This window comes from Phascolarctos cinereus, unplaced genomic scaffold (genome assembly GCF_003287225.1).
Source record: "Phascolarctos cinereus isolate Bilbo 61053 unplaced genomic scaffold, phaCin_HiC Scaffold_4;HRSCAF=312, whole genome shotgun sequence".
NCBI classification, from domain to species: Eukaryota; Metazoa; Chordata; class Mammalia; order Diprotodontia; family Phascolarctidae; genus Phascolarctos; species Phascolarctos cinereus.
The window spans coordinates 9,955,184-9,968,646 of NW_027555847.1; the positions used below are offsets into that span (position 1 = coordinate 9,955,184).

General features: G+C 47.3%; 1 protein-coding gene across 2 annotated transcripts in view; it reads right to left on the reverse strand.

Annotated features, from left to right (window-relative positions):
* The window catches only part of STARD3NL (STARD3 N-terminal like), a 55,231-nt gene that overhangs the window by 17,991 nt on the left and 23,777 nt on the right, over positions 1 to 13,463 (reverse strand). For both annotated transcript variants that reach the window (XM_020964416.2, XM_020964417.2), the window contains exons 2-3: positions 11,648 to 11,933; positions 1,501 to 1,578 (exon numbers count right to left, since the gene is read on the reverse strand). In XM_020964416.2, coding sequence (XP_020820075.1) covers positions 1,501 to 1,578; positions 11,648 to 11,872 — 303 coding nt within the window. In that variant the 5' untranslated portion in view covers positions 11,873 to 11,933. The remainder of the gene's footprint in view (positions 1 to 1,500; positions 1,579 to 11,647; positions 11,934 to 13,463) is intronic.

Genomic DNA, 13,463 nt, shown 5'->3' on the forward strand with positions numbered 1-13,463 from the left:
CCCAAGCTGAGCCTCCGCAGGTGCCCGGGCAGGGAGTCACGGGCCTTCAAGCTGGGTCCCTGACTACATGCTGAACCTGATAAATGAATTCCAACTCTCCACTCCCTCCCCCTCTTCTTCTTGACAAAAAGAGAACAGCATACTTGTGTGAGCAGCACCAGCGGCTCTGCGTCTCTGATCTATTGTGTCTAATTTGGATTTGGAATGATTTTAGTTGTATTCAACATTTATGAATAATTATGGGGCAGCTAGACAATGCAGCGGATAGAATGGCCGGGCCTCGAGTCAGGAAGACTCATCTTCCTGAGTTCAAATCTGGCCTCAGACACTTACTAGCTGTGTGACCCTGGGCAAGTCACTTATCCCTGTTTGCCTCAGTTTCCTCACCTGCAAAATGAGCTGGAGAAGGAAATGGCCGACCACCGCAGTGTCTTTGCCAAGAAAGCCCCAAATAGAGTTACAAAGAGTCAGACACAACTGAAATGGCCAAACAACAGATATTTATGAATCATGATCTCCCTCCCTTCACCTTAATGGAAATGCCCTGGCTAGACAATGTGCTCTTCTCCACTGAGGAGAAGAAATGGAGCTCCCGGTAGACTCCCAGACAGAGCTGAGAAGGACTTGGACAGTACAGATGAGAAGACTGAGGCCCAGAGAAGGCGATGAACCTGGCCCCATTCACATGCTCATCTTCCACAGCAGACAAAGGGAACCAGCTGATTTTCTCTGGGCTCTGAGAGCAGTGTTTGTATTTCTGAAGCTCATATGTGAAGCTTGTTTCCTGTAAGTCTGTTTTACACAGTAGAGACCTACACAGTAAAGGACTCAGCTTCCTCAAATCGCTTTTGAGCTCTTGCTCTGCTACTTGGACTTGGGTTTTGTCTGCTGTGCACCTCAGGCACAGCTGCTGTATTTAGGTCTAAGGGCCCCAGCTTGAAGATAACTTATGTTTAAAGACGTATTGTCCTTAAAACCTCTCGTGAAAAAATTAATGCCCAGATATGAGATATTAACATGGGGCAGCTCAGTGGGGTGGTGCAGAGAGTGCCAGGCCTGGGGTCGGGAAGACCTGAGTTCAAATCCAGCCTTGGATATTAACTAGCAAGTCACTTTACTCCTGCTTGCCTCAATTTCCTCACCTACCCTAAAGGACTGTGGTGAGAATCAAACAAGATAATACTTGCACAGTGCCTGGCAAATAATAAGTTCCACATAAAGGCTTATTCCCCTGAAAAGACACAGACTGGCCTGTAGGTAAATATGCCCTCCGCTGGCTTTCTAGCTGGCTTAATGGACGAGCAGTAACGTGTCAAAGAAGATTGCCGCCCGGGGCACAGCGCAAAGCACGGAGGTCAGAGGGCAGTGCGGAGGTGCTGCTGGGGTTTCAAGAAAGAGAAGAACTAGCTCCGCCAGGGTGAAGGGCAGAAAGGAAGTGTCAGCATGGAAAGATGTGAGCCTCCTGCCAGCACCAGCCCTGGGGACGTGGGAAATACTCACAAATATGTCAAAGTAAGACGAATAGTAGTCATATTGCAACACCTCCTTCTCCAGGGTGTTCTCAATGCCGCCGTTCACCTAGAAGGGAAAGAAGAAAAGTGGAGAGAGAAAGGCTGGAGTTAGGAATACGCACGTCCCTGCCCACCTCCTCAGACCATGGGAATCCCGGAACACGGCAGAGCAAAGTCTTTCCGTTTGAGTCCAGGATCTCCTGCCTCCTGGCAAAGTGTCCGTGAGGATCTCACTTCTCTCTGGGTCTCAGTTTACTCAGTTACTAATGGGGCAGGAGGAAGGGATGGGAATGACTGTATTGGGGAAGCTTGACTAAGGCCTCTTTTGTCTGTAACTCTGTGACACTGTGGAAAATTATCCAGTTCAACTCAATTTAAATATTCAGTCAATCCATTCATTGAAGATGAGTACGGCGAGAACACCAAGGACCTTGATCCAGAAGGGATCCCCCAGACCATCCGGCTCAACACAGCGACTTCCCCGGGGTCACTCAGAGGGCCACAGGGAGCGGATGAGTCAGTCAAATGTAACTCTTCTCTCCCCCTCCTGCAAGAAGACATCATGCTAAGGCTAGGAGTACATGCCCAGCTGACCAATGAGGGGTCTTGCTGTCACAAACTGCTGGGGTGACAATGCCATGCATTTCTGTAAGAAGGAAAGCTGTGATAATAACAACTCACAAGGAGAGGGCATTTTAGGATTTACAAATCTCACTTAGGGGAAAAAATATCATTTTAAAAATTACTCCTAGGGGCAACTAGGTGGCGCAGATAGAGCACCGGCTTTATATTCAGGAGGACCTGAGTTCAAATCCAGCCTCAGATACTTGACACTTACTAGTTGTGTGACCCTGGGCAAGTCACTTAACCCCACTGCTTAGCCAAAAAAAAAATTACTCATAAAACATGAGCCAAACTAGAATCCTCCCCCCACTGCAGGCCTGACTTGTTGCCTCTCGCTCTTCCTGGACAAAGGACAGCTCCCCTGTTGTCCTCCTAGCTCTGGGCTGACCCCACCAAGCTCTGTGCCAGGAGCTGTGCTGCAGACTTGAGACAGATTGTATCCTCTCCTGCTCCCTGGTGACAGCTTCTCCTTCTCCCACTCACAGCTTTCCTCAAACAGGCGAGAAATGAGAGAATATTTTCAAAACAGCAAATGCCAACACACACTACCAAACCATACTAGACCGACCTCTGCCCCTGCAGACAGGGGAACAGCCTGGCCAAGCTGGGGAATGTGGGTGGGTCTGTCTGCCTGGACTTCAGGAAGGCATCTGATCAAGCCTCCTACTGCACTGTGAAGGATAACACAGAGGGCTGGGCTTGGGGGCACACACAGCCCCCGCTACCAAGACGCTCAGGCTGGGGGATGGCTTAATCTCAAGACTCTGAGACTACAGTGGGTTCTGCCCACTGGATGGCAGCCCTAAATTCAGCTTCAATATGGTGCACCCCCAGGAGTGAGGGGTCAGCCACTAGGTTGCCTAAGAGGCACAAACCAGCCCAAGCCGGAAACAGAGAAGGTCAATTCTCCCATGCTTTGTGGGATCAGTTCACGAGTGGCCCCCACACTTCCAGTCTGGATAAGACAGAGAGACCCAGTCTCTAAAGAAAAAAAAAAAAGGTAACACAGAGATTGGGATAGAGAGTAAATAAATACAGTTAGGTAGGCTCTCAATTAGCGGAACTGATGGACTGTAGGATTTGGCCCTTAAGAGATCATACGGCAAAACCCTTTCATTTCAGAGATGGGGTGACTGAAGTCTAGGGGTCAAAGCACTCGCCTGTGATCCCAGAGGAACGAAGCAGTAGAGTGAGTATTTGAAAGCTACCTCCAGTTCCCAAGCCAGGGCTCCCTCCGTGCTGCTTCACTGTCTAGATCTAGAGCCGTAAGAACTTCAGAGGCCCCCAGGCCAGACATTCAGCATTTCACAGTAGAGGAAAATGAGGCCCTGCAAGGTTAGGTTGGAGGCATTGTTTGAATCCGGGGTTGCCTGACTCTGAGTCCAGAGCTCTATCTTTACTTTCATTTAAAAAAGAAATGGTAGAGAAAAAACACAAAAATCCAACAAGTGGACCTTGCAAGTGCATCAATTTTTAGAGTTTCTTCAACTTGAGCATAGGAATAACAAACAGCAATTAGTTTTTCAATCATCTGAACCAAAGACAGAGTTATTTTTGATTTCCCAAGATACAGCAAGATTTCCATGAAGCCCCCTGGAAGATCCCGGGGCTTTCTGGAGCCTGTGTGTATGAGGCAGGTCTTTGTAAAATCACCACGAGAGCTCTTGAGTCAAGGAGCCTCTGGCCCAAAGTCAGATGAACATCAAAGCATTCCCCGCCCTGGAGACTGCTGGTCACAAAAATGTTTATGCATTCCATGCCCACTTATGGTCAAAGAGACCGCACACTTACAGGGGAGCTAAAGGGCAGAAGAGCAGTCGGCAACGGAAAGAAAAGAGCATGCTGAAGAAGGAAGGTTCTCTACTTTACCCAGAAAAACTGATCAACAGAGCAGAAATGTGATGCCCCAGAAAGACCTGGGATTCCCTGTTTTCAGCATCTGTTGGTTACTGCTTTGTGGACCTCACTATAAAATGCTTACTTTATATTTCTGTGTGTCTGTTATTTTAAATGCTTGATAAGCAGTCTCCTGCAGACAGCATTCTGACCCTCAACCGCTGGTGCGCCCATTTAATGAGGGACTTACTAGGGAAAACTGATGGGAAGCCTGGGAAGAGGAGAAGGAAAGGAAGGGAGCTCTCCCTCAGAGTCTGTAACAGAGGAGACAAAGGCTGGGAATCATCCAACATCTCACCTAGACTTTTGAGAAGAGATTCCAGATGTCAGAGGGAGGAGAGGTCATATCCCACAGACTCAAAGTCCACAGAGGACATCAGCCCAGCAGGATGTGACACTGAAGAATGTCATTTCAGCACCTGAAAGGCCCCACATAGATGCACAGAAAGCTCACCTATGAGAGTATCTAGAAGACATGCACACGGTGGAAGCGAGGGCAGGCAAGGGAGGATGAAGACAAAAGCATAGCACGGCCCTGTTGAAAAAGGATGGCAAGAGTACCAAAGGTCACCATGAGCTAAGGTTGGCAAGGCAAAAGAAGGACAATAGGAGGGGAGGGCTAGGAGAGGGCAGGTACAGTGAGGAAGAGAAAGAACCAATGAAAGGCTAGGACCGCTGCTCGGGGGGGAAGGGGCGATGCCAGCCAACAACCGAGAGGACACAGGGATCCTGAATCCTCATTTTTGCTTCTCCATTTTTAGGCCACAGAGAATGACCTTCGCACCAGAAATAAAAGATCAAAGATGTCGTCTAGGGCGTTGATACCCAAGATAAGTAAGAGAGCCCCTAACCAGCTCCCCTTGATGGAGTCAACTAACCTGCATCCTTAGCTACTGAAAGAACGAGTGGATAGGACTGACGCACCACTGTGAGGAAGACTGGGAAGACAAAGTGCCTCAGGACTGACAAGAGGACGATGGCTTTCACAGAAGGAAAGACAACACAATCTAAAAATTACAGGTCAACGGTGACCGGGGCATTGACCGCCAAAATCAATCTAGAACAAATGTGCAAGTAACAGTAAGTGACCGTTTAGGATGCGCTCACAGAGCATGGAGCTGCCCCAAGAATCGGTCGGCAGGCCCACCACGTGTCTTTCTGGATGGGATCGTGTAACTGGTGCAGGCAATAAGGCGATCCGCCAGTATGCGGGAGTGTCTAGACTGAGCCAAGGGTCTGATGCTGCGTGTTCTTCCCGGGGACAAGAAGGCAACATCGATAACGTGCCTCGCTCGGGAGATGCAGACTCAGTCAAGCTGCTGCCGTTTCCGTCTCCACATGGAAGGAGGTCCCGGAGGAGCACACCTGGGACCTCTGGTCCCAATGTGGTTTCATGTTTGGTTTTTTCCCTAACTCAGATAATCGTGCAGAGGGCCTACATTTCAAAGGTGGCAATGACCCAAAGCTAGGAGAGACAGCTAACAAACTAGATGATGAGTCAGGATCCCCCAAAACCCTCACAGATCAGCATGATGGCTAAATCTCAAATGAGGAAATTTAGTGTTTAACCATAGGCTTTGAGAAACTGATTTCAAAAGGCTAAGACAAAGGAAGCACATTGAGACAGCAGCTTTTCTGAAAAGGGTCTGGACCTCAGTACTGGGACATGGTGGCCAAAGAAGGCTACTGACAATTAGCCCCATTCCAAGGTGGCCTGGCCCTTCCCCTCTTGTAAGTTGGTTCTTTTTCAAGAGCAGGCTGGCAGATCGCTGGTCTGCTGGGGGTTCCACAGTGTGGAAGCTGGGACTGGATCTCCACTGTGCTCCTCCTCAACTCATAGAATTCTGTGACTCTGTATTTTTCCCAACAAAATTTACATGGAAAAACCAAACCACCTATGTAGAGGTGAATAACCTGTGTGGTTCCGGAACAGCCCTGTCAATGCTAAGCAGCTTCATTAGTGCTGTGCATTCTCCTTGATCCTAAAGTTCTCACCTAACATTTATACCAGCTGCAAACCTGTCTCACTCCCTGCCTAATACTCTTAGTGCCAAGCTCCAAAATGTCCCACAGGCGTGGGGAACCTGTGGCCTCGAGGCCACGTGTGGCCCTTGAGGTCCTCCAGTGTGGCATCTGAACCCAACATTCATCCCTGTCTTAGGATGTCCATCAACTGAGTCTTGAGACCCCCAGAATGTTCATGGAGCCTGGCCAAATGAAGGAGGATGTCAAGGGAGTGGCACAAAGTGGTTTGTCCTCTGCCCTGTTCCATTCAAGACTTTTTACTAATAACTTGAACGAAGGCACAGATGGCTGGCTTATCAAATCTGCAGGACACGTGAAAGCAAGAAAAGAAGCTGACAGCCTCAGTGACAGAATTAGGATGGGGCCCTATGTTAGGATCATGACCTGAAGCAAATAAGCATGACACGTGTTCTTGGTAAATTCCAAATCTCACATGTACCCGCTAAAGGGAAAGAGGGCTTAAGGCACTAACCTGAAGTTCAGACACGGGAAAAATAAGTCACTGAAGAACTCTCGGCTCACATACCTATTGACCTCAGAGAAGAAGAGCATCTGGCCAGGCTTTCATTTACTTTAAGAGGCCAGAAGCCAGAGAGCTGGGAAAGAAGCACAAACAACCAAGACAAGCCAGTCCTAAATACCAAGCAGGTTTGGTGATGCCGCACCTCGTGCCTCCCCAATTGAGAGAAAAGGATGCCGACAGCAGCCGCTCAGCCCACAGACCAAGCAGGGCCACTCTTGGCTTTGTTTAGCCCATACAGAATTCCAAACAATGAACAAGACTGCCTAAAAAGCTCCTCCTCTAGAGTCTGTTTCTACTGAAGGCGTGCACTTAGCTGTCGCTCTTTGCAGGGGGCTCAAAGGCGACATTCCCACCCAGCCTCGTCCTACGCTCCTTTCCCATATTTCCAAATAGCACAACAGAGAATTGGCCTCAGAATTAGGAAGGCTCCGGTTGAAGCTCTGTCTCTGGCACATCCTGGCTGCAGGACCCTGGGAAAGTCACTCTACGTGCCAATGTACATCAGAAGAGCGAGTTTCCTCACAGAGGAATTCCCTATACCAATGTAATCACAAACCCAGCCCCTTTTCCCACCCCAATGCCTAAATCACACCTCTCCTCCACTGTCACTTCGACAAAACATAAACTGAAATCATCTTCCTCCCCTTACCAGATCTGATTCCAAATCACCCATTTCTGCCCAAATGACTACCTTTTATCTCTTTTCCTTAGTGGCCTCTCTAACGCCTCCCTCCCCTACATCCCCTGTCTCCAGTCCATTCCCTGGCTGACTGATCTTCCTCAGAAACACTGCTCTCCTCTCTCCATACTCACTGCTGCTCCCCACAGGTGTGCAGGGCCACAGCAGCACAGCATCCTGGGGAGCCTCCTGGTCTCTCCCTACATGGAAAGGCTGTGCATGGGGACTCTGATCTCAGGACTCCCATGCTTGAGCACTAGCTATGCCACGGACCAGCTGGGTGGCCTTGGGGTGAGGCAACAAAACTCTCTGGGCCTCTGTTTCCTCATCTGTCAAATGAGGGAACTGGACCAAATGATCCGTAAAGTCCCTCCTAGCTCTAAATGTCCAGGTAACAGGTGACCTTGCCTAAAACCGTCCTCCCCTGCTCAAGCACCCATGTTGTCGTTCACTCATTTCAGTCGTGTCTGACTCTCGTGACTCCCCATTTGGAGTCTTCTTGGCAAAGATACTAGAGTGACTCGCCTTTTCCTTTTGCAGCTCATTTTACAGATGAGGAAACTGAGGCAAAGAGGGTTAAGTGAATTGCCCAGGGTCCCACAGTTAGGAAGTGTCTGAGGCCAGATTTGAACTCAGGAAGCAAGCCCAGTGGTCTGTGCACTATGGCACCCCCTAGCTTCCCTCAAGCACCTGCATCACCTCTCTATTCTCTACTACACTAAAGCTCAACTTTCTCTGCCCACTTCTCAAGGGGTTCTACAATTGGATCCCACCTCACTTTCCACCCTAATACTTTGTGACTTCCAAGACACACAAAAGATGCATCTTCTCCCATTCTTCACCATCCCTCCTCCGCTGCCCATTCCCACATCTGTGACTTTGCTCACACTGAGCCCTTTGCTCCCACCCCCTTCTGCCTCCACTCCACCTTCAAGCCTCAGCTCAAGCCCCCTCACTCCCACGAAGTCTTGCCTTTGCCACTTCTAACAATCTCCCCCTTTTCCTGAAATTCTACTGCCATGGATGCCACATTCCATTGCTCTGGGCATATTGTCAGTCTTCCAGAAGACTAGGCCACACTCTCACTCTACTTCTGAAGCCTCATAACACGGAGGCATTCAACAGAGGTTTTCACCGATCTGCTATTGATCCCCTAATAGGAACGCCGACTGAAAGGCTGGACTTTGGCTGTTCTCTGCTCTCCTAACACAGTCACCCTTTTTTCAGCTGAATCTTCTACCTGAAATGTTCTAGATGCCAAAATAAAACCAATGCACAGTCAATGTACAAATCTGAATGCCCAATGGCCTATTAAATTTTAACTTTAATAACATGCCAATTGGATGAATATCAAATGATAGCAACAGAGGATGACAATGGAAACATTTATCACTAGTAAACGAAGGACACGCACGTCCAAATTCTGAACTCACACAAAGCAGAAATGTGTTTGAAAGGATGAAATGACCACACTGTTTAGTGCAGCAGATCAGCTCTGTGAGGCATGGTAGTTGAAAGAGTCCCCCTCCTGCAGCCGGCCTGGGCATAACAGCCTGAACTTGGCTGGGCTGACACCAAGCACTGCGTCCACCAGGCACCAGGCACTTCTATTTCAGGAGACAAGAGGCAGACAGCCTTGGCTCAAAGCCTTCACCTGATGCTGACTGTCACCTGGGGGAAGTCACAACCTCCCTGGACTTTGGCTTCCAGGCAGCACCCTTTAACACCTCAGGAGATTATCCTAACATTCTAAATAAAATATCATTTCAATATTATGCACAATTCATTTCCATTGCAACAGCACCAATTAGAATACATAGCTGTGAACACACAGTTGTTTCCATTTAAATCACCTAATGTTCTGACCACTGTACTCAGCCCAATATGGCCCAGAACCTGATCTCCAGGATCTAAAGGGCTATTAGGGAGAGAGGCAGAGAGGTAGAGAGGGAGAGAGAGAGAGAGAGAGAGAGAGAGAGAGAGAGAGAGAGAGAGAGAGAGAGAGAGAGAGAGAGACAGAGAGAGACAGAGAGAGAGAGAGAGAGAGAGAGAGACACAGAGAGAGAGAGAGAGAGACATAGAGAGAGAGAGAGAGAGAGAGAGACAGAGAGAGAGGTGTAGCTAAAGATCTGAGGTGTCGGAGGAAGGAGAGACTGCTGGAAGCTGGCAGGGGCAAGAAGTGTAAAGTAGGCTCTGAGGAAGCTGGGGCCACTATGTCCTCTTCCATTCCTACTTGACTTTAAACCTGTTGGTGCCCACTGTGAAGAAGCGAGATGTTTGGCTTGTAAACACCTCTGCACTCTCACTATCTACACTAAAAGACAGTTCTGAAAAGGCAGATTCCTCCACCAAACAACCTAGTTAATAACCAGCTTCCTTTGACAATATTCATCATTTGAATGGGACAGCGCTACATAGAGAGAGGCTTTAAAGAAGTGGAAATGAAGCTAGAAGCCGACCCAGGTTGGAAATAAATGAAATTCTAAGGAACTTATAAAACTCCAGCTACTCTGCAAGGCTGAAGTTATGGACAGAACGCATTTCAAACTGTGATCAGCAGTTCTTTTCGGGGCATTCAGCTTTCTTCTTCAGAAACCAAATGGGTCCCACTAAAAACTAGTTCCAATTAAAACTGGCCCCCCTACTCCTGCAAGTTCTCTGTTCCATTTGCTAATAATCCTTCCCTGAAAACGAACGCATTGCCGTTGATTACAGGAAGCCCAGTCTCTGGCTAAGAAGAAATCCTTCCCAATGCAGGAGGCAGCGAGTGCTCCAAATGAGAGGAAGGCCCGAGAACTCGGGAGATCTAAAGCAAATCTCAGGGGCCTTTGGGCCAGAGGAAAGGAGGCGAACAAGTGGCAGCAGAGAGCCCAAAGGAAAAGGAAAGGGAGGGAGAACTTGAGTGAGGGAGAAGACAAAGAGGGAGCCTCAGAAAGGGAAGTACAGGCCAGCACGGCTTCCTCGAGACCCTGACACTGAAGACTAGCCTCGTCTCCTCCCCCGACAATACTGTGGCCACGCTTCATGGAGAGATTTTAGTAAAGCATCTGAGCCATTCACCTTATCTTCCTGAAAAGGCAGGCAGCGATGGGGTCAGTGACAAGAGTCAACTGGACTAGGAACTTATCACAGGACTAGACTCAAGGAACAGTCACTAAAGCGTCTGTGTCAATGTTTTAGATTATCAGGAGAGGGCCCCCAGACTCTGTCACTGGGTCCTATGCTGACCTCATTTACAATAATGGCTAGGGCATATGAGGATGCTTGTCTAACTTACAGACTGACTTAGTGGGGAGGGTTAGCGAACACACCGAACATCAAGATCCCCAAAGAGCGACACTCTAGAGAAGGGCTTCTGAAGAGTTCCTGGGTCATGGATCCCTTTGGATGTCCGGTAAAACCTGCGGATCAACTCAGATTGTATTAGATTGTCCGAGAATCACAATGTTTTTAAATGCACGAAGTGAAAGAGGAAAGTAATTATATTCAGATGCACTTATCAAAATATTTGTTTCAGAGTTCCCAGACTCCAGGCTAAGAGCCCCTGTGCTGTGCCAATAAGCCAGATCTAACCTATTATTTAAAAGGGATAAATGAATGGCTACACACTTTGGTTCAAAAAATCAGCTTCAAAAGTAAAGGATGAAGTAGGCGGTGCTGTATAACAGTACCTTGGGAAAAAGAACTGAGGTTTAATGAACTTCCAATTCAAGCCAAGCCACTCATCAGTGTGACTTGGCAGCCAAAAGCTGCTTTGATCCCAGACAGCAAGGAGGTGGTAGCAGAGCACAGAATAGCAGACTTCAGGCCAGTAAGAATCAAGTTCAAAACCTGCCTCAGACACTTACAAACTAAGTTACTCTGGGCACATCCCTTAACCTGTCTACACCTCAGTTTCCTCATCTGTAAAATGGAGATAATAATGGCATCTCCCTCCCAGGGCTGTCATGAGGATTAGATGAGATAATAATTGCAAAGCACTTTTATAGAAATATAGCTCTGAGCAATAAGACATTATGTCCAGGGAAAGGGAGGTGACAGCCATGTTCTACTCTGCCCCAGTCAGATCGGATCTGAAATACTTGGTGCCTCATTGCAGAGCCAAGCTCCATCGAGAGAGAACAAAGGATGATAAGACTGAGGAAGAGAAGGCTTAGGGCACAAACAAGAGTAGAAAGATTATTAGTTTAAATTTTAAAATATCAACAAAATAAGGAACCTTAAATGTTTAAGCCACTGCATATCTCATCAGCTCAGAAACATCATGTTTAGACTGACACCCTATTTAAATAGAATTACATGGGGAGGAAACAGTAGTTGAAGAAAATGTGAAACCACTTTGATTTTTGGAAACTGAAAAGCTAAAACGAATGGAAGAGTAACACTCACATTTAACTCTATTATCCACAGCAGAGTAACAAACAAGAGGTCAAAGGTGACAAACAAACAGAAAGTCCTTCTGACGTCAGAGATGCCTTTCTTCTCCCGCCCTTCGTAGGACTCGATCCTGGCCAACAGCTGGGTGGGGTTGATGGAGTGGACGTTGAGCAGAGAAGCATGGGAGCCCTGACTTCCGCTGAGGGCATTTTCCAGATCATCTGGCAGATGATTCATCCTGGTGGTGGTTTAAAGGAACCTCTTCCCAGCTTCACCATCACTAGCATTCAGGAATGATCTTTAGAGTAAAAGAAATGGAAACACAGTTAGTTTGCTTGAAGCACTTTGTCAAACTGCCTTTCACTGTGTAGCTGTTTCCAAAATCTGGTGACAGGAAACCTTGGGGAAGGAGGTCTACTAACAAGACACAACACGAAGGTCTCACTCGGAAATTCAAGGCCAGGCCAAAGGCTTGAGGCAACAGAAAATGGAAAAGAAAGAACTTCTGATTTTAGTTTTCTTAATTACTCAAATATGATTATAATATGTTGTCAAAAAAGAACCATGAATCTGTAAAAAAAAAAAAATGGAGAGAGAGAGAGACAGACAGACAGACAGACAACATAGGATATGAACAGCATCCCATAACTGTATGGTAACTAGGACACTTCCTGGTATGAGAATTACATCTACCAATGACATAGTCTGGGGCAGTGAGACACCCTGGCCCACAGAACTTCTAAATACATCCGGGGCATGTCATACTCATATTTAACTTACGAACCAATTCAACTCTATCCATGGGGAAGGGGAAGGGAAAAAAAAATAACAACTTAAGGAGCTTCAACTTTTAAAAAGATCCCAAGCCCTTTCCAACTGCAGCTACTTAAAGATACTTCTGGGTGACTGTAGGGGATTTGTGAGGGTCTTTGGTACTACGGATTTTACCTTACGGCCTAACTTTACACTCCAGTTCCCCACTCAGAAGCTCCCCCACCATCACCCTCGCCCTAGGGAAAGGCAGACTCTAAGCATTGAGCACAACCTACAGAGAAGCGGCCCCAGACTCCTCCACTCTTGCCCTATTGATGCAGGCAGACGCAGTGCTGTGGTGGAAGAAACATTAAGCAAAGTCAAGAAAGAAGAAATGAAGGACACATACATTTACTGAGCACTTGCTCTGTGCCAGACACTGTGCTAGGCAGCTGACAAAAACTATCTCATGTGATCCTCATAACAAGTCTGGGAAGTAGGTGCTATTATCATCCCCATTTTATAGTTAAAGAAACTGAGGCCAATTTGCCCAAGGCTGCACAGTAACTAAGTGTCTGAGGCTGGATTTGAACTCAGGTCTTCCTGACTCTAGGCCCAGTGTTCTGTGCAATATAACACCCCAAAGCTAATTCTAGTATGGGATACTGAACAAATCCTTTAATCTCCCTGGGCCTCTGAACTCATAACATTCTAGAAGTTAAATTCCATGATATAATGCTGACTTTTTATGGCAACAAAGAATGGGAAATAAAGTAGGTCAATACTTTACTAGGGGAGAAATTGTAGTAAATGAATAGAATGGGTTATTACTGCACTCTAAGAAATGACATTTAGGAAGAATTCGGAGAACTCAGGAAGATTTACATGAACTGATTCAGAATAAAGTAAGCAGACCCCCTTCCCCCCCAAAAAAAAACCACATTATAACAATGCAAACTAAAAGAACAAAAGTAAGCTGAATGCTCTATAATTGTACTGGCAACTTAAGGAAGGGCAGCTAGGTGGCACACTGGATAGAGCACTGGCTCTGGAGTCAGGAGGACCTGAGTTCAAA